We start from the raw sequence: 27,313 nt of genomic DNA, 5'->3' as shown, positions 1-27,313 counted from the left end.
TCTCGCTGGCGATTCTCGTGAATGCGTACAACAATGAAGGGCAAAGTTCGTTCACATCATGCAAGCTCAGACAATAATGCAGATGCATGGGCGCCCGGAGGGGTTCAAGGGGTCGCTTTCCCTCCTCCAGGAAAAAATCCTGCCGGCGTGTCTGCGCAGAGGTGTCATGGATGTTTTCAGTTTCGAGTCTCAAAATAAGTGGATAATAAAGATCCGGATATATGTTAAATAATTATTTGTATGTAGGAAAATTAGGAAATTATAGATAGCTAAATATGTCATCTTGCCTGAAAAGGGAATAAATATGTTGTAAAAACAAAAAAATCGTAAAATACGTATGTCAAATTACGTCTTATCAAATTTGCTAATTTCAGTTTATTATTACCAGATACGTCGAGATCTCACTCGGGAATTCGTTCCCATTATATATAAAAAATATGAAAAATATATTATAACATAAAGTCCCGGGCCCTAGTCATGAGTATTTCGTTTACTCACTCTGTTAATCGAGAAGAAATCCAAGCATTTTAAAATTATCGAATGTATCGCACTGGTGACTTTCCTACTGAATTTTTCCAACACCAGCTTCACAATTTGGTAACTTTCCTTTAGGTAGACATAGTATATGGCATAGTATGTGACATAGTATGAGTACGAGACAACTACTATGAATGAGGTCTGTCACACTCCTGTTTTCATTTTGTACTGTAAACTAGTTGTTTTGCTATTTTCAATTTCTGATGCGTTTCATGTGACTTGACACGGTTATAGAAAATATTGTAAAGCAGTTTTCAATTATTGTTGTTTAGTAGAAAAAAACACAACGTAATTTACGCAAAGAGGAAGAAAATCAGTCAAAAATTGTAACAATGGCTCCTTTATTTTTTGAAATTTCAAATTCTTAAAATTTCTACATTTTTATGTTGTCAGAGAGGTAGTTCAAAGTTATATGTAATCTTTTGCTGAAATTGAAAATGAGTAATGAGCCATTTGAAGGACAACGTAACAAAAACCACACGTAAATATTATGGTACGTCTGTCAGACCTCTCGCCGAAAATAAAATTCAATAAGATTTGAACAAACAAAGGCAAGACCTCGTGATCTCGACGGCATGGAGGCAGCACCCTAAGTAAAAGGTATGGACAAGGGTTCACTTGTGGTTGGAGGAGTGTGGGAAATGAAATGAAAGATAAATTCAGCGCGGTTGGAGAGGCTGTTCATAGTAGTTAAGGGCTAATTTCGAGAGGTAGCCGAAAATGAGACAGTCGCCTCATCATCGCAATTAGCCAAGTTGGTAGAAAAGCGACGTAAAGTTAAAAAAAAATGCAAAACACAGTCTTGTAAAATTCAAGACAAGAACGAGGCTAGGCTCTTCGAGACTTACTTGCAGCGCGCTACGACGCCAGAAGTCCCCGTTCGAATCCCTTCTTGACATGGCTGTTCCTTGCGTTCTCATAAATTTAATCATATCATCACACATCCTCATCGTCGCGATTAGCCAAAAGTGGCAGAAACGCTACGTAAAAATAACCTAATTCAATCAATCAATCATCGAGACTTTCCGAGACGAGACCAAGAAGGAGATAGATATCTGTCAAATCGAGACGAGACAAGTTTTAGCATCCGAGACTCTGCGTCTCTTTCGACACTTTTCTAAGCTATGATATATATTTGAAAACCTAAATTACTTTACTATGCGACTTTTTCAGACATAATAAGCTGATATCCGCCTGATTATTTATTGATAGTTCATATACTGTGTTCATCGGAATTACAAAGTTAAATCAAGTTTGGAAACTGTGAACTTGTGCAGCCTGATTGCGTCATTTAACATAAAATCCCATTTTTTCGTAGCGTTGAAATGGGGCATCAAATATTATTAAGGGAAGTTGTATCGCATAATATGCTCTAAATACTGTCAAAGTTTGTGCAGTGACAAGCTGTTTATACTGTGCATTTCGAGACTCCAGATGAAACAGAGACGTGCCCTGTTCGAGATCAAGACGAGAACGAGACAGTTGTTTATAAATCGGGACAAGACAGAACGAGACAGACTTATTCACACACGATCATCTCGTCTTGACCCCATCCCTATGACACACTGGAATAGCAAGCTACATTCATCCTCTAGCGCAACACACTGTTTCAATCGAGCCTGCATGTTTCTGCAACCGTACTTCCAGAGTTCCCTCAATGTAGCGGTAGGAATGAGAAGCATTCGACCTTATACAGGGAGCTTGATTCCTCATGCAACCGCCGCCAGTGCTGCAAGTTCGCGGCAGACCTTGCGGAGCCTTCCGGGTCTGCGAGTTCGCAGTTGTGCGTGGAAACAAACGCCATTTATGACTAATGAGTACGTTTTTTTTCCAGAATAGTAATTGTGCATATACTGTATCACAATCACATTGCAAATAGTAATGCTACTCGATATTACTTGTACTGGAAACGCTGAGAATAGATCTCTTGTGTAACGTTGTTTCACTTGTTGTAACCATACTAGAGCTTACACTGACCGAGAGCTGCAATAATCCTGGGCTCACTGCTGTGACAAATCACTGTTGTTCCCGTGATGCAGCCTCGCTCACTGCAAATCGCTTGTAACGTGGTCTTGAAATTCATGAGCTATTGCAGATCCCGGAGAGCTAATTTGCCCTGTCACAATTTGACCACTCAATTCATATTGGTTGGAAGCCGGTTGGTCCTTTTCCCTACAGAAACAGAGCAATAGAAGCGGATGTTAAATGTCCCAGTGTGGCAATTGCTTTAAACCATAACAGGTAATGAGCGTGTTTTAAAGCAGATAAACTCTACTTCACCTCTGGGAATTTTGTGATGTCGTAAGGTCGAGTTCTGAGTATGGCATGGATGTTTCGTTGTATTACCATTCATCCTTATCACATCAGTTAATCTACCAAAAAAACAAGTAAAATAGCCAAACTGTATATACAGTATATATCAGCGTTGCTAAAGGTCCAGGAATTTTAAATTTTAAATAAATTCAATTCCGGTCCAGGAGAGAAAATCAGCAAACGTACATTGGTTCTGGACCATAAAGAACCTTTTTATCAGTAAAGTATTTCAATTCCGTCCAGAAACATTTTTTCCGGATCAATTTAAATGCGGTCAGGAACCTTTTATGCGGATCAGTTTAAATAGGTTCCAAGGAATTTAAATTGTGCGAGAATAATGGTTCCGATCCTGTTACGGAACCCATTAGAATGTATGGGTTCTAAACCGTAAATGGGTTCGGATGAATTTAAATACGGTTAAGGAACTTTTTTCTTGATCAATTTAAATACGGTCAAGGAAACTTTTTTTTTGAATTTGAATACGGTCCAGGATTATTTTTTCCGGATCAACTTGGACCGAATTTAAATTGTACGAGAGGAAAGGTTTCGGTCCTGTTGGGGAACCCAATAGAACCCATTAGAATCCATGGGTTCCTGGAGGATCTTCAACAACCATGCTTAAAACAAACTGACTTCAACATTGCAAGCTGTAAATAAAGTGTACACTGGAAGAAATGAAAAGGGAGTAGATCTATCAGATTTTCTGTACCGTTCGACCCACGTCTAGGGTGTATATACACCTAATTTCAGGGAAAACAGCTGCGAAGTCTCGAAAGTGGCTCCTGGTAATAGCCGTGAACGTCGCTTAAATAGTTCCCAAGTTTGTAGGAAGTTTTCTCATTTTCTGCCACATGATCTTTCCACACCCGTGCTATCTTCGCATCGCTGGCTTCCCTTGGACCCGGAATTTAAATATAAATGTGCAGCGTTACATGATGCTTTGCGCTCAAATTTTCTCTTCTGCATAAATAGTTTTTTAAGTCTTTCACATAAGCACTTGGAACGTGCCTACATTGACAAGTTAGTATTTTGTATTCATCTTTGTCGACATGAAAGAGGAGTACTTTTATGTAATTCTAAACTGTAAGAACATTTTATAAGTTTGGTTTTCTAAACAGTATACTCCAAGTTCCTGATGTTTTAGTTAGTATTATTTACTTTACTTTACTTTGGCATTTCAGCGGTGTGGTGCACCCCCAAATTGTATGTTATTCAGTTGACAAAGTTACGGTTATTTAATTACTTTTAAGCTGACATATCATTATAATTGTTTCGTTCATCGTGACTACATTTAAGATTTTTTTTATATATACGAGGGTTATTCGAAAATTTCAATATTCCCTATTCTACGAAGGTCTTCGTGATTATTGAAATCACGTACATTTTCTTCATCGCTTGTATAGCAATATCCTGTTTATTTCCTCTATTCCCATATTCTATGTCGACGGGTTAACTCGTTACAAATTGTGTACATTAAAAAATCTAATTGCTAGAAATTGCTTATTGCAACTACACTACGTTAAGCAAAGTGCTTTGTTCAACTTCACACCTTTCATTCTACAGCGTGTGTTTTTCCACGTTTAAGTAGGACCTCCCCGATGGCGCAGTGCTAGCGTCGTCGCCTAGTAATCAAGGTGTTCCGGGTTCGATATCAAGTGGAGGCACATGGTGGTTCGGATCCAACTTTAAACTGTAGGTCCAGTTCCGATTTGCCTTAATGTGCACAAAGTGGACTTAGAACACTAACTCATTCAAACCATGTTTAAATATCTTTGCATCTCCTCACACACACCCAAAAAAAGATTCAGAAATGTTTAGGGTTGGTCAACCTCTTAATATCAAAACTTACTCAATGGGTATGGTATTATTATTATTGCATGTAACGACACTAAACGTTTAAATATGTTGGGTAGATGGTGAAAGAAAACATTACCCAACAGTAACTTCGTTAATAGCACTTGTAAATAATTTCATCTGCATATAAATATCTTTGTTTAAATGATATTGATGATTGAGTTTATTTAAAATCGCATTTCTCAACTTTTGCATAATCGCGACGATGGGGATTAATGATAAGATGAAGTGAATGACGGAATACTCCCAAAAATATATAGACAACCCTGGTTTCTAGGGTGAACTAAAAGTTGACATTTTGGTGCCTTACGAAAATGTTACGCTTCCATTTCAATGTTGATATCAAGTTGCTACAATGAATGATAAATATGTACAATTTATGACGTTAACACAGCTCGCTACGGCGCCAGGTGTCTCGGAATTAAATCCTGGCCTAGACATTGGTGTCATTTGTTATTTCATCATATCATCCTCATCTTCGCGATTACCCAAAGGTGGCAGAAAAGCGAATTAAAATAAACCAAATCAATGGAGATATTTTAGAATGAGTAATCTTGAATTTCATTCTGCCCATTATTTGTCTTGGTCAGTTTATAAATGCTGTCAATGCTTCTCACAACATCGAAAGTATCATTAATGTTTTGGATTTTGCTCAGGCAAGACTCCCAAGTTGTTGTTTTCAAGTCGTCTCTCTTAACGAGGAACGCTAGTAACAACCCTGCCACGCGCCCCTGGTAGTTATGTCAGAGCAAGCGTTTGCTGTGTTGGGTTGCATACGTACAGGATAGACTTTAAGCGCTTATAGCACAGAAACTAAGCGCTTTCGAGGTAAACTTTATAGGGAAAAGTTACTTGTTTTTATTAGTGGCCGCGGTGGCTCAGTCGGTAACGCGTCTGACTACCATGCTAAAGGTCCCGGGTTCGATCCCCGGCCGGTTCAAATCCGGGAACTTTTCTAACGATGGAAGCGGCCCCGGCGCCCACCCAGCGTCGAATAACATGGGTACCTGGGGGAAACCCTGGGGGGTAAAGGCGGTCAGGGGCGTGATGCTGATCACATCACCCCCACTCACGACCGGATCAAGAAAGTGTGGGGCGTTACCCCCACACCCCCTATACGCCTTCATGGCGTGGTGCTAAGCACAGGGGAACACTTTACTTTACTTTACTTTTTACTTGTTTTTATGATATCTACCAGCTCCCAAGCGTTGTTGAAAGAGTTTTGCGACACCCTGTATATATATATATATATATATATGTACGCACACATACACACACACACACACACACACACATAATAGTAATCAATTCATATCCTTGTACGTATTTGTCTTATTTTTATATATTCATTATTTTATATTGTATTGTATTGCATAACTTTATTGAATGTATTGTATTGTATCAGTTAAGTTTATTATAATTATTGTGATTGAGAACAATGCCAGATTTATAGAACACTGTAATTGGGCATCTGCCTGTTGTGTTCTCAATAAATAAATAAATGCTGAGCCTGTAAAGGGGCACTCAGCACGTGTTGGGACAAACACAGGATAGCACGACACAGGTCCAGGCGCCAGAGCGTCGTTGGCCTGCAAGACTGCATCTACTTGGAAGTAATGTTGACTTTTTAGTATAAATATGAGTTGCTTAAATAAACAGTATGCGAGTAAATAAATTGGTACGGAACTTTTTAATGTAAAGGAAGCGTAGATTGTTTGTTGCTTGTTTTTGCATAACTTGAGTTGTTTACTCTTGAAGCATTCTAAATATGCCACGCAAGGACGCTCCCGAGCGTTGACTGCGTTGAACCTGAGAGATCTTGGCAGGGTAAATCAATACCTTCAATCAGCTGTTCTCTCTAACTACATCACTTGTTCCCTCTTTTCAGGCAGCCATGTCATCAGAGCTCGAAGTTGATCTCTCGCTCAACAGATGGCGACGGTGGAGGCGCTCTATGTTCGGGAGGTCGTCCTCCGCCCCGACAAATCGCAAAGCGACTGCTCTTGGAGACTTCGCGAAACAGCACAAGTTGGAAGAGATTTTGCAGGTATGGGCTGTCATAACTTCCGGTGTCTGGAACTTTATTTATGTTTTTTCCCCCCTGGAATTTAATCACATCAAGTTGTAACTAGAAAGTTATTTTTTTTTGTTTATAGTACAAACAAAAACAAACATCATCATAAATGAGTTGTATGAATCAGTCTTTGGAGAGTTACAATATAATATAAACTCAGTCAGTTTGCTCAAAAATGTAACTCAGAGTTGTAGTTATTTATTTTGAAATGTAACTCAGTTACAGTTATATTTCTTTAACCAAAAACTCTATATGCTGACCAAGGCAGAATTTATTTTATTTTAAAACATAAACTAAACGTTATCTTTCAACCTTCTAGCAAGGTCTTCTTCAGACTCTGTACCAAGCACAAATGAAACAAGGTACAAAACAGGAAGAAAAATCACTAACCTCCAGACACAAGATTATTAGAAAGTGTTTATCTGGAACGTTCCTTTCCAGGTGTTCCAGCAGGTGGCCTTCTCCTGTCAACTGTTGTTTCACCTGACAGGCGATTTAGATGAACATTTCATTTCATCTGGAACGTGGTTGGACTCCTTATCTCACACTCTTTTTCCTTAACCTTTCTTTCTTCATTCCTCTTCCTTCTTCTCTCCTCCTTAGCTCTTGTCCTTTCCACTCTTTGTAACACCTTCTTCCATTCTTTGTTTATCTTTAGTCCCCCATTCCAGTTCATTGTGTCTTCTTCTCTATTTCCTTGGCTTCCTTCCATTTTCTCACTAGTACTCTCTTCTCCCTTCCTATCGTGTCATTCTAAAGAATGAGGTACGCTATCTGCTTAGCCTCATCCCACTCTATGACATGTTCTGTTTCTCTTGTGTGCTTAAATATCGCATTGCTATCTCTCTTAAGTCGTACATCATCCCTATGTTCTTTCAACATATCTTTCAGCCTATATTTTTTGTTTCTCCTATGTATACACACTCTGACATTCCTTACACTTCACTTCGTAGATAATCCTTTCTTTGTTGATTGCGTTCTTCGCTATTCTTAATATGCTTCGTCCTCCCTTCCTGTAAGTTTTAATGCCCGCTTTTAAAATAAAATAAAATAAAATAAATTCTGCCTTGGTCAGCATACTGAGTTTTTGTTTATCATGGAAACAAGGCTTAATGGTGTTATTATTTTTTTAAGAAGTAACTAACAACGAGCATAAGTTGCACTGATTGTAATTTCTAGGACTCGGAAGTTGATGACAAATCATCCATTCTTCTGAGCTTTGAAAACAATGATAAACCTGATGTCAGTCCGTTTCCCTTCAGTTACAACCAGAAAACATTGTTTTTATTTTGCATTTTTTTGTATTTTCGTTTTTTGTTTTTAGGTCATTTTCAGTATTTTTTGCCGTTTTTATTGCATTTTCTTTATTTTTAGGCTTCTTTTTGTTGCTTCGTAGATTTTAAATGCATAACTTACATATTTAAATTTCCTGACATGGTCCTTTTAGCAACTTTGCCATTAATCGAAAATACGGTCAATGGAAATGTACAATATTAATTTAACTAAAATGTTTGGCAATGCATTAAATAATTTATTGTGATAAATTTATTTTTCTTCCATTAAACTTAAAATACTTTGTGTGAAGCCAACTTTAAGGTTCCCTTGGTGGCCTTTATTTTCGCTTTATTCTGTGGTTTTAAAGTAAAATTAGTTACGAATTTTTTAAATAAACATATAGACCCTAATCTGGTGTAAGCGAAACACAACAATATTTTCAGGTGCTGGCCGAAGAAGGATCTACATTAACAATTAATTGCTTTTATCCCTTAGCTTCAGTACTTTAAAACACCAAAGAACGGGTCTTATCGAAGTATTAAGCTACTCTCTTGTAATTTATGGAAATAAATTAAGCTTTTATTTTCAGAGCGGAAATTAGTTTTTGGTAATTTTTTTAAGATTTTTAAGGTAATTTTTTGACATTTTTTAGGTCATCATCTGCCGATCCCTAATTATTTCGTTCTAGATAAGATGCAACATGATGCGTTCATGAACTGGATGCTGATTTATTTTTACTGGTGTGTGTGCGTGTGTGTGTGTGGGGGGGGGTTGCGAGCATCTAAAATTAACATTAATTATAATACATATATGAAAAATAGAAATAGGTATTCCTCACGCTTGAAAAAATTACATGACATGAAACATTTGTTCGAGGAATATACTAGAATTGTATTTACAATTTTTTAGCAAACCATAATTTTGTTGGAAACGTGCAAGAAAGTAAGCTCGATAACTAACGAAAAGTATGACTTACAGCTGCTTTTAACTGCGTGTAGATATTGTAATTACGGAATATACCGGGTGAGTTTTTTAACTTGACACAATGAAATATCTCGAGAAGTACGCATCTGATCAAAAAAAGTTTTTGAATGAAATTTGTTCGTCCAATGATGCCAAACTCCACCCCCACCCCACTTCCTCGGGGTGGGGCAAGGGGCAACTTTAAAATCTCAAATGGGAACCCCCATTTTGTATTGCAGATTCGGATTCTCCAGACAAAAATACGTAGGTTTTGTCTTAAACGTGTTTGTGGATCTGTGATAGATGGCGCTGTAATCGCAAAAATGAAATTGCGGAAATGGTAAAAAATGCACTTTAAAAATGACGTGAGGCATGTGGAATTTTTATAAGAAACTGTATTTAGCATAACCCAGGAACAACAACGTGGACGTAGCAGTATTTTGTTCCCATCGGGGTGCTTTTTTAAGGTGAGTCCCCTCGCCTCTCACCATTGGGGTGCTTATTTTCGGTGATTTCCCTCGCCTCTCACCATCGGGGTGATTGTTTTAGGTGAGTCCCCTCGCCTCTCACCATTGGGGTGCTTGTTTTAGGTGATTTCCCTCGCCTCTCACCATCGGGGTGATTGTTTTAGGTGAGTTCCCTCTCCTCTCACCATCGGGGTGCTTGTTTTAGGTGATTTCCCTCGCCTCTCACCATCGGGGTGATTGTTTTAGGTGAGTTCCCTCTCCTCTCACCATCGGGGTGCTTGTTTTAGGTGATTTCCCTCGCCTCTCACCATCGGGGTGATTGTTTTAGGTGAGTTCCCTCTCCTCTCACCATCGGGGTGCTTGTTTTAGGTGAGTCCCCTCGCCTCTCACCATTGGGGTGCTTGTTTTAGGTGATTTCCCTCGCCTCTCACCATCGGGGTGATTGTTTTAGGTGAGTTCCCTCTCCTCTCACCATCGGGGTGATTGTTTTAGGTGAGTCCCCTCGCCTCTCACCATTGGGGTGCTTGTTTTAGGTGATTTCCCTCGCCTCTCACCATCGGGGTGATTGTTTTAGGTGAGTTCCCTCTCCTCTCACCATCGGGGTGCTTGTTTTAGGTGATTTCCCTCGCCTCTCACCATCGGGGTGATTGTTTTAGGTGAGTTCCCTCTCCTCTCACCATCGGGGTGCTTGTTTTAGGTGAGTCCCCTCGCCTCTCACCATTGGGGTGCTTGTTTTAGGTGATTTCCCTCGCCTCTCACCATCGGGGTGATTGTTTTAGGTGAGTTCCCTCTCCTCTCACCATCGGGGTGATTGTTTTAGGTGAGTCCCCTCGCCTCTCACCATTGGGGTGCTTGTTTTAGGTGATTTCCCTCGCCTCTCACCATCGGGGTGATTGTTTTAGGTGAGTTCCCTCTCCTCTCACCATCGGGGTGCTTGTTTTAGGTGATTTCCCTCGCCTCTCACCATCGGGGTGATTGTTTTAGGTGAGTTCCCTCTCCTCTCACCATCGGGGTGCTTGTTTTAGGTGAGTCCCCTCGCCTCTCACCATTGGGGTGCTTATTTTCGGTGATTTCCCTCGCCTCTCACCATCGGGGTGATTGTTTTAGGTGAGTCCCCTCGCCTCTCACCATTGGGGTGCTTGTTTTAGGTGATTTCCCTCGCCTCTCACCATCGGGGTGATTGTTTTAGGTGAGTTCCCTCTCCTCTCACCATCGGGGTGCTTGTTTTAGGTGAGTCCCCTCGCCTCTCACCATTGGGGTGCTTGTTTTAGGTGATTTCCCTCGCCTCTCACCATCGGGGTGCTTGTTTGAGGTGAGTCCCTTCGCCTCTCACCATCGGGGTGCTTGTTTTTAATAAAGCACCCCAGACCATAACGCCACCACCTCCATGTTTAACTGTGGCCAAGAGATTTCGAGACTCAAGCTCAGTATTGGGCTTTCTCCACACCAAAATTCTACCATCACTATGGATAATATTAAATTTACTCTCGTCCGTAAACAACACTTTATCCCAGAAGTCCAAACTTTTACTCACATACTACTTTACAAATGTTAATCTGGCATTCTTGTTCTTCTTACTGATGTATGGCTTCCTTCTAGGTACCCTAGCTCTGTACCCTGCTCGGTTGAAAAGCCGTCTAATACTTCTTGAGGACACTTGTTTTCCCAGGTGTTCGTGAACATGTGCCGACACTGCTGACGATGTTAATTTTGGGTTTTTCTTGATCATTCTCAACAGTCCTTGTTTCTCTCTCGAGGTAAGTTTCTGAGCACGCCCAACCCTTTCCCTATTTATCAGTACTTTTGTGTCATTATATCGTTTGATGACACTTTGCACAGTCGCACGACTTCTCCCAACTATGTCTGCGATATCAGAATATGATTTCTTATTGTGGTATAATGATATCATAATTCTCCTCTCTTCGATTGTGGTTTCCTTCCCTTTGCGGCCCATTTGACTTCCTACAGCGCGCCAACACCAAACCAACCACTTCCTTACACAGGTGTAAGTGTAGTAAACAAATATCTGGCACTGAATGATGGAAAAGGTTGTTTCACGAACTTATTTCGGGGTTTATAACCTGGCGTATGAATACTTATGACCATCCAGAAAGCAGTTTATCTAAGGATTACCCACATTTCTCACGACAATTTCAATTGTATGCACACAATTGCTTTGCGTTTCTATTCTTGCCATTCCAATGGAGCATATGTGCTACAGACTTGACTTGCCTTTACGGTCTTCTTTGTATAATAACATGTTTCATTCAGACAATGCCTTTCTATGAATACTTATGTCCATGACTGTATATACTTTGTTAGATTGGTTGCCTGCTGGCAGTTCCCAGATACTTTCATAATGGGCAAACCATAAAGTTTGTCTATTATGTTTGGTAATGCGAAGCTGGACTTTGGAAAGACGGAGCCTGGAACTGTAGTTTTCTGGAAACTACATTAATTCATGAACTTGTCACAGCTATTTTAAAAATTTGGTCTTGCAGTTATTAAAGTTCCCGGTCCAAATTTAAAATATTCAAATGAAATATTTATTAGAGTAAGGTAAGGACGGGGCAAATGGACACTGGGCGGGCAAACGGACATCCACTAAGAAAAGTACGAATATTTTCAGTTTGAAGTTAACAATAGTGCAGCAGTTGGAGTTGTATACGAACCTGAACGTATGCGAGTAGGTGTTTTGAGCATCGGAAGAAATCGTAAAGAAGAAACACCAATCCAGCTAAAAACCTGGCCAGGTAAGCATAAAATGTACATACAAAACCCTGAATACTAAGAAAATGTGTTGCGAACACAAGGATTGCATAGATTACTATGGTCCCACCGAAGTTGTGATTTGAAGTGTGGTGAAGGCAGTGATAACTTAATAGATACACACGTGTTGCCAACATTGTGCTGCCATCTGGTGGACTTTCTCGGAATGTAAGGCCAAAGGCTACAAGTGGGGCAGATGGACAGGTTGCCGCTGCACAGTGGGATAAAATTCGAAAAAGGTGGTCATCATCAAATAACTCGAGACAGAATTGAAAAATCGTGACAATAATCGTTACTCGGGGGTTTTTGGGGTCGCTGATTACGAATCTGACAATATTTTTACCACAAACAAAATGGCGGATCCAAGATGGCGGCCAAAAATTCACAAATATTGATAAATATTAACGAAAATCGTTACCCGGGGGTTTCGGGGCGCTGTATTTTTGTGGAAATGTAGTCCTCCACGAATGGAAAAGTTTTTTGGAGTTCTTCGTTCAAATGGTCTTTTAAGAGTATAAAAAGTTCACCTCTTGTTAAAGATATAACTTCCTCTGTGTTCATGTCTGAAAATAAAAATTGATATTAGTATTTATTATGATAGTATTTGTAAAAGTTATAAATTTTTGTCACCAATTAACTTAACAAAATTGTATTTATGTTATTCACTTAATTTAATCGTCATAAACGATATCAGCATTAATATTTATTTTTAAATAATGTAATTAGTCCAAACGTTCCCTTCAGTAAATTTGAATATAATTATTTCAATTTATTATTTGATTATAAATAATTATAATCAAAATTAATATTTATCAACATTTGTGAATTTTTGGCCGCCATATTGGATCCGCCATTTTGTTTTTGGGAAAAATATTGTCAGATTCGTAATCAGCGGTCACGAAAACCCCCGGGTTACAATTTTCGTTAATATTTATCAACATTTGTGAATTTTTGGCCGCCATATTGGATCCGCCATTTTGTTTTTGGGGAAAATATTGTCAGATTCGTAATCAGCGGTCCCGAAAACCCCCGGGTAACGATTTTCGTTAATATTTATCAACATTTGTGAATTTTTGGCCGCCATATTGGATCCGCCATTTTGTTTTGGGGAAAAATATTGTCAGATTCGTAATCAGCGACCTCAAAAACCCCCGAGTATCCATTTTCAACAACATTCATTAATATCTAACAGATTTTCCACCCACGTACGTTCTCTTTATATTTTGTTTATGACTGCACATTGTTTCAACAATTAGTCTTAATACTAGGGTAGCAGGTTGTAGCAGCCAATTTTTTTAAATATCGAAAGTTAAGGGTTCAACAAACATTTTCCAGTGAGAATCATCGATCGAGTGAAGTCGAGTGGTTAACTTTTTGCTCAATGTTTATAAAAATGTTCTCAATAAAATGAAAAAAAAACATGAGTGTCTTTAATTATTAATAACTAATTTACAGTTAATTATGAATAAACTTGGATTTAATTATCGTATTACACATACCTTGCAGAAAAGAATCCGAAACAATTTATACTAATATCATATATTATGCCGATAATAGCGCACTATTTCTCCGGCACTTTATATACACGCTGTATTTTTGTTAGACGCGTCCGCTTGCACGTTGAACTTTGAAATGACCTGACTCACTGCTGAGTGGCATCAAACACGTGAAAACCGGTTTTCCTTGTGTTTTGGGGTTCCAACTAACGGTCGGTACACAAGGCAACGTTAAACTGGGACTTTCGATTTTTCCCCAATGGCCAGCTTTCTTCGATTTTATCCCACTGTGCGCTGGGGCAAACGGACATAGATGAAATGTATTGCATTTAACTATTGTTAGGTACTTTTTGATTGAGATACTAATGTATACTTGACTCAGTAATGGAAATGGCAAGTGTGAATTACATGTAATGCATTTTGTACCCTTCAAATGTTTGTGATTTTACGAGTAATACAATGTGCCCTTGTTACAGGATGGTGAGACATCGAGAATGAACAACAGACAGATATTCGTTATATGCAGTGGAAACAATTTACCCACTTCATGGACCATTTCATTGATACGAAACCCTCTCTTTTCATATAGTTCTAATTGTCGATGGGCATGGATCACACTGTTCAGACCTTCCAACCTTGGAGAAGGCAGTAGCCAACGATTTTCACCTTCTGTGCTTACCACCACAGCACACATAAGCTTCAGCCTCTGGATGTGTCTTTCTTTGGCCCACTAAAAACATTTTACAATGATGCCTGTAGAGGTTACGTGCGAAGAAATGCGGGAAAAGGCATCAATAAAGTGGTCTTTGGTGGCATTCTTGCTGAAGCCTGGAATCGTGCAGCCACTGTGGGGAATGTTGTAAATGAGTTCAATGCTTGTGGAATATTTCCCTTTAATCCACAACGCCTGCCTGAGCATGTATTTGTTCCTTCAACTGTCCATGTTCAAGATGAGCGATCATCAGAGCTTACGGCAAGAGAAGAGGATGTGTCATGTCGTGGAAGTTTTGAGAAGCTGAACCCGTTGCCATCAACTTCTGGGACCTGCAGCAGGAAACGCAAAACTGGGCAATCATATGTATTGACGGATCCTTCCTTCATCGCTTGCCTCAAAGACAAAGAACTGAAAGCTGCAGCAAAAAATCAAAGAAGTTTAAACGCACTACAAGTGATGAGTGCCGTGTATGCAAGGATGTGTACGTACAAGCAGGGTCAAAATTGGGTGCAGTACTTAGTGTGTTCTCTCTGGTTCCATGTAAATTGTGTTGCAAACGGAAATTACCCACATTTTGTGTGTTGTTATTGTGAGAGTGATGATAGTTCATAAATCATCACTTGTCTATCTGCCCCGATCAAATGTCCGTCTGCCCCGAACGTGCGTGGTAAACGGACACTGCCGCATCCGGGGACTGATCAGACTATTTTGAGACAAATGTTCATTTTCTTGCATACTACTCGTATGTGCTATCATGCGTTAACTGAACGTTCACACCTTCTATGCCAAAAGTTGTTTTCATTTTTCAATAAAATGTTTCATAGTTATTTTTAAAATTGTGCTTAGGGTGTCCGTTTTCCCCGTCCTTACCCTATATGCGTGGTATAGTATAGGAACATGTAGTAACGTACTTGGGCTAAAACTTCAGGATTCGTCTCGATGGATCAGCTCGATGAGTGATTGATTCATGACGCAAGATCCGAAGTTCGAGTCCCGACTGGGAATACTATATGAGTAGTAGTATTGGTGATAGAACCAGGACCGGAAAGTATGAGTAGTGGTATTTGTGGTACTATAAACTCACGAAAGGAAGAGCACCTCTCAAGCAGATTTGCTATACTTAAAACAGGCTCAACATGCCCATATGAGTTTTTTGCTCAAGTGTGGAACTCTTGCCTAATCCAAGATTTTTGTAAAAAAGCCCTCAAGAATTTTTCGGAAAGGAAGAGCTTTTTCGGAAAGGAAGAGCCTCCTTGTCTATACTTACAAAAGGCACTTCTGTGAGATTGTTGTCCATAAACTTGTCAAAAAAATGCCCCTCTTGACCACACTTAAAACTAGGCCACCCACACCCATACACACACCCATACACACCCACACCCACCCACACCCACCCACACCTACCCATACATATTTACTTCCGGTCTACTTCCGGTCCACTTCCGGTCCACTTCCGGTTCACTTCCGGTCCACTTCCGGTCCACTTCCGGTCTACTTCCGGTTTACTTCCGGTTTACTTCCGGTCCACTTCCGGTTTGCCTACTTCCGGCCCACTTGTGACCTACTTCTGATTTATTTCTATTGCATCATGTTTTGCAACAAATTATTAGACATGTGTTGTTTTCTGATTGGTTGCTTATGACATAATGTAATGATGTGTTATATTCTGATTGGCTTATTGTTTCAGATGTTTTCAATGCGGTCCGTGCTTAGGGTATATAAAGAGATTTTGCATTGCATATCAGCCAGTATTGAAAAAGTTGTTGAAGAGAAAGGGTGTGTTGTTGCAGTGCTGCTCATATTTTTTAAACACAAAAATATTGCAGATTTGTATAAATTGAATTACAAATCTATTTGATTTAATATACAGAATTTTTGACAACCTGTCATAGGTTTATTAAGTATAAAGTTTTGATTTGGACCCCAAGAAATTTTATATAAATACCAAAGCCAAAAAATATTAACACACATACACACATACATACATACACACACACATACAAATCACACAGCTGAACCCAACTGATATTTTTTATTCAGTATAAAGTTTTGAATTGAAACCCAGGAAATTGTATATAATAAACAACAACAAAAATGCCGAATCAAAAATATTGTAATCAGTGCAATAAAAATATATTTAGCTCTAATTGGGCCAGACACCAAAAAATTTGTAATCCAGACAAATGCAGAACTCCCACAAAAATATGCCCCAAATGCAATAGAAAATACAGCATGCAATACTTCACATATACACATAAAGATACTTGCTCTGCACAACCATCTACATCTGGTCTGAAAAGAAAGCACGAAGCACCTCTTAATGCCAGAGCAGCAAAGCAGCCACGCCATGAACCTATCCGTAGCAGTTTTAACGGCCAATTAAGGGATCACCGGTTTGTATCAGAGCCAAGATGTGGCATTGAGAATTTCTTGAACAGTATAAATCCTAAAGTGCAGGCAATTCTAAATGCACAAAATGGCTCTTATAAGCTCTTCCTCAAATTGTTTGTACAATATAAGAAGCCAAACGCTACAAAATTTACACACCCCCACATAACAGAAACTGTACCGGTATATTCAAATGCAAATTTAGACACAATAATAAGCAGCTTGATGGATCAATTGAATATTAAACACTCTGAATTTGCGGCAAAAGAATCAGGATGGAGCCTATGCGGCTCTCCGCACAAGTTATATGTTAATATTTCTGAATTCAACCCATTACAAGGATCTACATATCTGCCATTACCTGCCAATATCAAAAACAAAAGAGCCGTGGTCAATATTGAAAATACCGACCAGAAATGCTTTTTGTGGTGTATATTAGCTGCTTTGTATCCAGTTTCAAGGAATCCTCAGAGAATAAGTTATTACAAGCAACATGAACACGATTTTGACGATGCAATGGAGGGTTTGGAATATCCAATGTCAGTTCAGAATATTGACAAATTTGAAAAAAGAGCCAGGCACATCAATGGCAAACAATTATCTATTAATGTATTTACTTGTTCCACTGGCAATTGCTTGATAGATCCTCTCAGAATCAGTACACTTGATGATGAATCTGCAATTCCGATTGATCTGCTCTTAATTGAAAAGGATGGTACATATCATTACACTCTGATACATAATCTTGAAGCTTTGGTGAGAACACAACTAGACAAAACTCATACAATATTCAAGTTGTGCAGAAGATGTTTAACTGAATTTGATGGTAGAAAAATGGTGAAGGGGGTTCGGGAAGAGAATGCAGAAATTGCTAAAAACAAGTTAATTGAGCATCTGAAATACTGTGGGAACCATAAACCTGTTCATATGGTGATGCCCAATCCAAGTGAAAATTGCAAATTCAAAAAGAATGAAGCCTTGTTGGAACACCCAGCATATATTGTCTGGGATTCTGAATCGAACCTCAAATCTCTTGCATTCTGTAGCCCAGATCCAGAAGAATCTTCAATTACATCATACCAGCAACATGAACCTTCCAGCTTTTGTTATATGGTTATACGGGATGGTGTTGTTATTAAAGAATATTCATACAAGGGACCAAATGCCATCAAAATATTTGCACATAGAATAGAAAATGAGTGCCGTGACATAGCATATAACATCTTATTAAAATCAAAACCCATGTTGCCTTTAACAGAGAAACAGATTGAAGATTTCAACAATGCAGAAAAATGCCCGGTATGCGATTCTGAATTTTCAGATGCAAATATCAAGGTTCATCACCATTCTCATACAGATGGTAAATTCTTAATGGCCCTGTGTAATAGCTGTAATATTAAGATCAAGAGACCAAGATTTGTCCCCATATTTTGCCATGGAGCATCCAATTATGATTTCCATCATCTGATCAGGTACGAGGGGTTTGAGAAGCAGAATTTAAATATTTTAGCTGAAAATGATGAGAAATATATATCTATTAGCAAGATAATTAAAGTTGATGGTGTTCCTATTCACATAAGATTTCTTGATTCTTACAGATTTTTATCTGCTAGCCTGGCTATACTGGCCACTCAATTATCTGATAATCAATTAAAAATCACACGTGCATTGTTTCCAAATCAGGACCTGAAATTAATTAGGCGGAAGGGTGTATATCCATATGACTATGTTACAGATTTTTCTAAATTTGATGAGTGTTCCCTGCCACCACAAGAAGAGTTTTACAGCAGAATCAGAGGATCTGGAATCACTGATGAAGATTATCACCATGCCCAGTTGATGTGGAACAATTTAAAATGCCAGACATTTGGTGATTATCACATGGCATATTTGAAACTTGACGTCACCCTCTTAGCTGATATATTGCAGGCATTCAGAAAATCTTCCATGCAAAATTATAAACTGGACCCAGTGTATTTTTACAGTGCCCCGAGCCTAGCATGGTCTGCAACATTTTTGAACACTAAAATGCAATTGGATCTGATCCACGATCAAGATATGTATCTGTTTATGGAGAAATGTATAAGAGGAGGGATGGTGCAATGTTCCCAGAGATATGCCAGAGCAAATAACAAGCATATGCCTGATTATGATCCAGCACGGCCATCAAATTATATACTGCATGTAGATGCCAACAACCTCTATGGTCATGCCATGATGGATAAATTGCCATATGCAGGGCTTGAATGGGTCGAAGATTTCAATATTGAGGATCTTCAGGATTTTGATGACAGTGAATATGGCCTCTTCTTAGAGGTTGATCTGATAATTCCAGATCATTTGCACAACAAATTTTCTGATCTGTCCCCAATTCCCGAGGTTCAGTGCTCACCTGGTTCTAAACAGAAGAAGCTCATGATGACCCTGGAGCCGAAACAGGATTATGTTATATATTACAAAAACCTCCAGTTCCTGATGAAACATGGTGTTCAAGTGACCAAAATTGGCAAAGTCTTAAGGTTCAGGCACTCAGAATGGTTGAAACCATATATTGATACAAACACGGAGCTTCGAACATCTGCAAAGAGTCAATTTGATAAGAGCTTGTTTAAATTGATGGTGAATTCAGTGTATGGCAAAACTATTGAAAATGTCAGAAAACATACCGATGTTAAAATAATTACTGACCCCAGCCTGAGCAAAAAATTGGTTGCAAAGCCCAACTTCAATTATAGAAGAATTTATGATGAGCACATGGCACTTTTCAACATGATGAAAACAAAGATTAAGTTTGATAAACCTATTTATGTAGGGGCTGCGATATTGGAATTGTCCAAATTACATATGTTAACATTGTATTATGATGTGCTGAAACCTTTTTATGGTGATCGTGTAAAATTATTGTACATGGACACGGATAGTTTTATTCTTGATATTCAAACAGAAGATGTTTATCAAGATATGTCACAGCCTGAATTGTTTCAATACTTTGATACCAGTGAACATACAAGAATTCAACCCCACAACAAAAAGGTGCCTGGCAAGTTAAAAGATGAGACATGTGGTGATGTTATTGTGGAATTTGCTGGGTTAAGTGCCAAGGTGTACAGTTTTAAAACATGTAGTGCTGTTGTCAAAAAAGCCAAGGGTATTGGCAGAGTTACTGTGGAAAAAGATCTTGTATTTGAAGATTATAAAAATTGCATCAAATCACAGAGTTCAATTAGAACATCAGAAAATAGAATTCAGAGTGTGGATCACTTGCTGACTAGCAATATTGTAAGAAAAGTGGCCCTGGACCCACATGATGATAAGAGATGCATTTTATCATGTTGCATACATACTCTACCTTGGGGGCATTGTGATTTGAAAAGTGGCAAAGAATGCCCAATTACAGAGCATGATTTGAAATAAATAAACATGCCTATGAACTTATTTGGGTTCAAAAAACAGGCTATTATGGACCTGCCAACACCACAACCCTCTTCTGATATGCTGTCTAAACTGAGCGGCTTGTTAATTATTCATCTGAACAGCATACTTACAGATAATAATGATGAAACAGGCAAAACATTGTACATATTTAACAATAATTTAAATTATTACCAATTACCTGTAGGTGGTCAATTGCAATTTATTACAACCCCTGAGGGTGATGTCAAAATTTCAGTAGGGAGAAATATTTATAGAATTAAGCACTCAAACATGATTTCTGGCACTGTATATACTGTTTCTGCTGGTGACTGCTTATATATTGAGGTCCCTGGGTCATATGACAAGCTTATACCCTTTTTTATAGAATTAAGAATCAGATACTCTATAATAAATAACCATTAAAATAAAAATGCCTAATGATATATTTGGCCATACAAGACATGAAGATCACAGTGATGAGATTCTGATGCTTGATGTCAGAGTCAAGAAATTAAGAAGTGATTTACAAGCTTTACAGACCACACTCAATGCCAGTCTTCAATTAGAAATTACAAATTTGCAATCACAATGCATGGACCCTCTTCTTAAAATTGATTCTGAACTCAAAGTGCTGCTTCAGAAATATACTGACCTGGCAACATTAGATAATTTTCAAAGTTTAGAAGAAGCTGTAGCAGCTCTTCAAGCCAAATTTAAGACCCAGGCCACCAACTCCGAGCAATTGAAACAACAATTAGAAGAGCAGATAAATAATGTCCAGGCACAGCTCCAAACAATTGTCAAAAGCATAAAGTCACAAGAAGATTTTGATCTAGTGATTTCCACTCTGAAAGAACAGATTCAGTCACTCCAGATACCTAATCTGGATCCTCTGCACAATGCCATAGCCGAGGTTAAAGAAAAAATTGAAACACTTGAAAATTTTATGAACAATTTGCCATCTTCCGATGCTTTGAATGCAATAACTCGGAGTGTAGCAAATATTAAGCTGCAACTTGAAACATATGAAGATTTTGGAAAAATTCAAAGTACCATAACCCATCTTGAAGGTACAATAGCAGCAGTGCAAAGTGATTTGGCAAATGTACTAGAATCCCGATTGCCTGGAATTGTAGACACACTTGTCAGTGTCCAGCACCAAATCACAAAGCTTGAAAACCTCAACACTGAATCTGAACTATCTCATTTTCATCATTTCATCGATGATATCCAAACAAAGCTTGAAATTTTACAGCAATCAACACCCACTCAGGCAGATATAGCCCTGCTCCAAAATGCTATGCAAAATGTGGCTGATGCATCTGAATTAAACAATGTAAAATTGGCACTTGAATTTTTGCAAAATACAGTATCAAATCTGCCTACATCACAGGAACTTAAAAATATTAAGAGGGCAGTGAATAGGATATTGAAATCAGAAGATATCAAGAATATCCAGGCAGAGATCAAACATCTCACACAGACAGTGGCCACTCTACCAACGAATCAACATATTAATGAATTGCATGCCCTGTTTGAGGATATCAGAAGACAGGTCCATGATCTTACTGCTCAAAATTCAAAATTGGCAGTTGTTGAAAATTTGCAACAAATTGTAGCTAATATCAAGCAACAGCTAGGGACCATGGAATCCAATCAAGCAAATGCTCTGTCTGTTTTTGCCACCCAGCTTCAAGAGATTGTGCAACAATACAAGAAACTTGTTGTGGACATAAAAATCAAGCCAGGCCATGATGATGTTGTTAGGACTATCAATGAGCACCTTGAATCTGTAACAAGCAGATTGCTTACAGCAGAAAAGGAAATAACAGGCATAATCGAGAATCCAAAACATTCAGTAATTCTTGAATTGTACAGCATCCCCAACAAAGAATATGATTCACCATTTACACCAGGTGGCAAAATATATATGCTGTCCCCTGCACAATTTTATTACCAGTTTTTTGTTGGGGGTACATTGAGACCAATCAAGATCAAATATTGGCATCAGCCACAGGCACACCACTACCCCACCTTATCAATAACAAATGCTGACAACAAACCAAAAATCACCAGTGTAGAATTAGAGGATTTTACAGACCCCAATACATTAGAAACAGCCTATACTGAAGATGATGGCTCTTTGGAATTTAAAATACAAATAGGGGACAAATTATATTTAGAAAATCCTGTAGTATCAGCTGCTGAACACCCCATAGTTGCAATATTCTTGTTTACATATTATGTCTAGACAAATTATTGTTGATGAATTACACAGACAAGCCAGACATAATTATAAGAGACTGCCAGTAGTCACAAAGGGCATAGATGATTTATGGCAGAGCGACTTGATTGAGTTGTCAAGTGGGCAGTTGAAAAATTTAGACAAAATCAACAAGGGCTACAAGTATCTACTCACTGTAATAGACACATTTTCAAAATTTGCCTGGGCTGTGCCACTCAAATCCAAGACTGGAAAATGTGTTACAGAAGCCATCAGGACAATCATCAATCAGAGTGGAAGATCACCGCGCTATTTGCAAACAGATAATGGCAAAGAATTTTATAATTCAGTGTTCCAACAATTTATTAAAAGCCAGGCAATAAAACATTACTCGAGTTACAGTGATCTCAAAGCCTCAATTGTAGAGAGATTCAACAGAACCTTAAAAAATCTTATGTATAAACAATTTACCCTTCAAGGTAATTATAAATGGCTTAATATTCTTCCAGAACTTCTACATAAATATAACAACTCGGTCCATTCCACAATCAACATGAAACCCTCTGAAGTAACTTCATCTGATGAGCAAAAATTGATCAGGACTGTTTATTATCCTAGATACCAGCCAACAACAAGAAGGGCCAAATACAGGGTGGGCGATCAAGTAAGAATCAGCAAATATAAGCACTTATTCAAGAGAGGCTTTACAAGAAACTGGAGCACTGAATTATTTACAGTGGTTCAAGTTAAACCCGGGGCCCTTAACACATATATAATAAAAGATCATCGAGGAGAAATTCTCAAAGGCCGATTCTATGAACAAGAGCTCAGCAAAACTAAACAGCCTGACACATATCTCATAGAAAAAATCATCCGCAGAAAAGGCAACAAGTTACTTGTTAAATGGTTGGGTCATCCGGAAAACAGCTGGATCGATGCAGACAAAATAATAATATGAGCACCTGGGATGTTATAAAAAGGCTGCCAGAACCTGAACAACAAAATAAGAGAAATGGCAAGTTGCTGCCTGAAAATATTAGATGTCTTATTGTTGGGCCATCTGCTTGTGGTAAAACTACACTAATGGTTGATAATTTTTTATTGGCACCCAACTGGTTAGACTGGAAAAACAGGCACTTGTATGTATTCTCTAAGAGCTTGGAACAATTAAAATATCAGCAGCTGATGAAGCTATATGATGGACTGGATATAGCCACTTTTGAACCAGATGTTAAGCCACTTCATGAATGTCTCGATAATTCTGTTGTTGTGTTTGATGACATTATACTGGATAATCAAAACAAGGTTAGACATTTCTTTACACAGGGCCGACACAAAAACATTGATTGCTTCTACCTGGCACAGACTTTTTCTAAAATACCGAAGCAGCTGATCCGGGACAACAGCAATTTTATATGTGTGTTTCATCAAGATCATACCAACCTCAAACACATACATGATGAATATGTAGGTGGGGACCTGAGCTACAATGATTTTTCCAAGTTTTGCAGCAGGTGCTGGAACCAGGACAGTTATGGGTTTGTCACTATTGATATGACAAGAACACCTAATACTGGCAAATACAGAAACAAAATCAACGATTTTCTAGACGTTGAGACATAAATAAACAACCATGAAACGACCAATCATTGACGATCTTAAATTAAGAGATTATCTTGTAAAAAGATTTAAGGGATGGAAATCAGAGAACCGTGGAATTTATGAAAAACACAAACAAACAGAACAGCCTGTAATTGATGCTATTAATAATTTAGGTAAGAATATCAAAACTGTTACAGAGCAGAATCAAAATTTGATCACAGAGCTTGTACCTGTAGCTGCAAGGAACATATTAGATTATCCATTCACCCCACTTTCCAGCATTCATACACCTAGTCCTGTTGCTCCTAGAAGAATTGAAGCTACTCAGGATCCTATTGAATTGGGTCTTCTTGCTCAAAAATATTTAACCACACCTAAAGACAACAAAGATGAGGTCTTTGGCTTATATGCTGACACAGAGCTTGATGGCAGTATCATACATAGAATTGGCAATTTCAGAGTAACTTTTATGGGAGATGATATAATTGTTTATTCAGAATCTCGTCTCGGAGAAAAAGGTGCTTTTGTTAAGTACCCCGGCACACCTGGATTGTGGGAACTGATGACTAGGAAAAGGCCTGGCAGCTATACAGATCAAGATTATGAGGATTACAAAGAAATATTAATAAAATCAGATGCTCTATACCAGAACAATGATCCCACACAAAAAAGAGTCAAGTCTAGCAGTGGAGCAAAATACAACAATTTAATCAAGCCCATATGGTCACAGATCAAGACAGGTAGTGGAATCAAACAATACAACACCCTGCCTAAAGAATTTGTCTGGGTTGATGATGTCAGGAAACTTGTAGATAGGTTATTGGTGATAGCTGGGGAGGAAAATGCTGGGAACCACAATTTTTACAATGAAAAAGTTGGAATTATGGACATGATAAGCACCAAATTATCTAATTTTATAGTGAATGACCCTAAGGGGATTGGATATCTCATAAAAATTATTAATACTCTACCACCTAAATTTTGGAATGTTTCTGAGGGTCGGGGCCTTGTTAATGACATTATAAACAAGCTGCCATTTGAACTACATATTCCAGGCTATCAGTATTGTGGTCCAGGCACAAAATTGGACCATAGATTAAACAGAGGTGATCCCGGTGTTAATCCCCTAGATGCTGCTTGTAGAGACCATGACATAGCATACAACACACATTCTGATCTTGACAAGAGACATGTTGCAGACAAGAAATTAGAAGAGGCTGCATTTGGTAGATTTGTAAGCAAAGATGCTTCTTTAAGTGAAAGAATAGCAGCATTGGGAACCACCATAGCTATGAGCACCAAACAAAAACTGGGGTGGGGGCTGTGAATATGTATATAATAAACCTACAATGAAGGCCAAGGGTGTTATGTATCAAATACCTTATGCAGGTCTCAAATCTCTTAAAACTATTGACAGTCTTTTAACCAAAAAGCAGCGCAAGAAAAAAAGCTCTTGTCTTGCAAAGGGGCATGGTATGAAATTGTTGCTTAGCACACCCCAATTAAAAAAATTACAGCAATCCAGGAAAAAATCACATGTGGGGGGTTTCATATTTACCATCCCTGCCATCTTAGCTGCTCTCGGGGCTGTGGGGAGCTTGGCCGGGGGATCAGCTGCCATAGCAAAAACAGTAATAGATGCCAAGAAGAATAGGGCAGAATTAGATGAGCAGAAGCGCCATAACCTCGCCATGGAGAAAAAAGGCAAAGGTGTTAAGAGAGCCATGAATAAGTTTAAAAAAAACAAGAGCCGCTTACAAACCAAGATATTGAAGCTTTAATCAAGCCACTGGGCATCAAACATTTTAGGGGTGTGTACATGTCTGATTCTTTACCGGAACAACCACTCAACAAAGAGTGTGGCATTGTTAATTTGGATGAGTACAAAAATCAGGGCACTCACTGGATCTGTTATCTTAAATATTTAAAAAATGAGGCATTTGTGTTTGATTCATTTGGAGGTGATCCACCTGAAAATTTAATAAAATATCTAAAATCACCTAATCTTTATTACAATAGTGCCCGTGTTCAAAACTTCAAAGATGTTAATTGCGGACATTTGTGTTTATCTGTTCTCAGATATATGTCTCAAATAAATAAACCATCAATTGAAAATTTTCAAAAAGCCTTGTGGTATTTGAAACATCATGGGGGTATTCCATCTCACCAGCCAAAATTCAATATTGAAACTCAAATTGCATGATGACATAGTGTATCCCAAAACAATAGCTCTCAGAGCATTTTACGGCATGTACTTGATCCCTAATATTACACACCACAACAACACAATTGCAGTAGGTGATCAAAATATTGTCATCACTCCAGGGCAGTATAATCTGTCCACTCTAAATGCTCAATTACCCAGAGGTATAGTTTTAAGTCAAAATTCTGTCACTCACAGAGTAGAGATTGTATCTGCTACAGAAACAGTGGATCTGGGTACTATAGGAGAGCTGCTAGGCTTTGAGAACAACACAAAACTTGAACCGGCCATCAAACACACTGCTATGAATATACCTAAATTCTTAGCCATAGAGACTCTGAATATTCACTGTAATGTGGCCGAGGGTATGATCACCAAATCAAATGGCACAGGCACTCACAAACAAACCGGCATCATTGCAACATTCAAACCTAATTCCGAATTCATGGAGCCCATCATCTACAATCCATCCCCAACATTATATTTTCCTGTGTGCCATAATAGAATAGATTACATTGAATTGATGGTCACTAATGAAAAAGAAGAATTAGTTGATTTTGCTGGAGCCACAACAACTGCTATCATAGAGATTAACATTTAAATAAAAATACATACAATGGAAAATATTGAGAGTTATGAGCTACAATCATTCCCCCCAAACAGGAGGACATTTGCAAATTTAAATCAACCCAACACAGAAATCGAGGTTGATCTTGATGTAGGGGATGGATTTATACACCCTCACAGAGCAGATCTATACATCAAATTTGATGTTGTAAAGCTCGATGGAACAGATTATCCGGCAAATTCAAACATAAGATTGGTGGACAATTTTGTGCCACATCTGTTCTCTGAAATTGAGATCAGAAAGCATGGTGTTGTTATAAACAGAGTGGATTATCCCGGCATTACCTCAACAGCTTTGGCCACACTAAAATTATCCAAAACCGAGGCTTCTTACTACAAAATAGGCGGATTTGAAGCTGGTGATAAGATATTATCTAAAAACCACACAGTGC

General features: G+C 38.5%; 1 protein-coding gene across 2 annotated transcripts in view; it reads left to right on the top strand.

The window, feature by feature from the left end:
* Positions 1–27,313, top strand: part of dop (microtubule-associated serine/threonine (MAST) protein kinase dop) — a 1,057,607-nt gene that overhangs the window by 181,555 nt on the left and 848,739 nt on the right. For both annotated transcript variants that reach the window (XM_083117695.1, XM_083117694.1), the window contains exon 2: positions 6,593–6,751. In XM_083117695.1, coding sequence (XP_082973821.1) covers positions 6,599–6,751 — 153 coding nt within the window. In that variant the 5' untranslated portion in view covers positions 6,593–6,598. The remainder of the gene's footprint in view (positions 1–6,592; positions 6,752–27,313) is intronic.

The sequence above is a fragment of the Lepisma saccharinum genome, chromosome 2 (genome assembly GCF_977018435.1).
Source record: "Lepisma saccharinum chromosome 2, izLepSacc3.1, whole genome shotgun sequence".
In the NCBI taxonomy this organism is placed as follows: domain Eukaryota; kingdom Metazoa; phylum Arthropoda; class Insecta; order Zygentoma; family Lepismatidae; genus Lepisma; species Lepisma saccharinum.
This window is presented reverse-complemented; position numbering and strand designations above follow the sequence as displayed.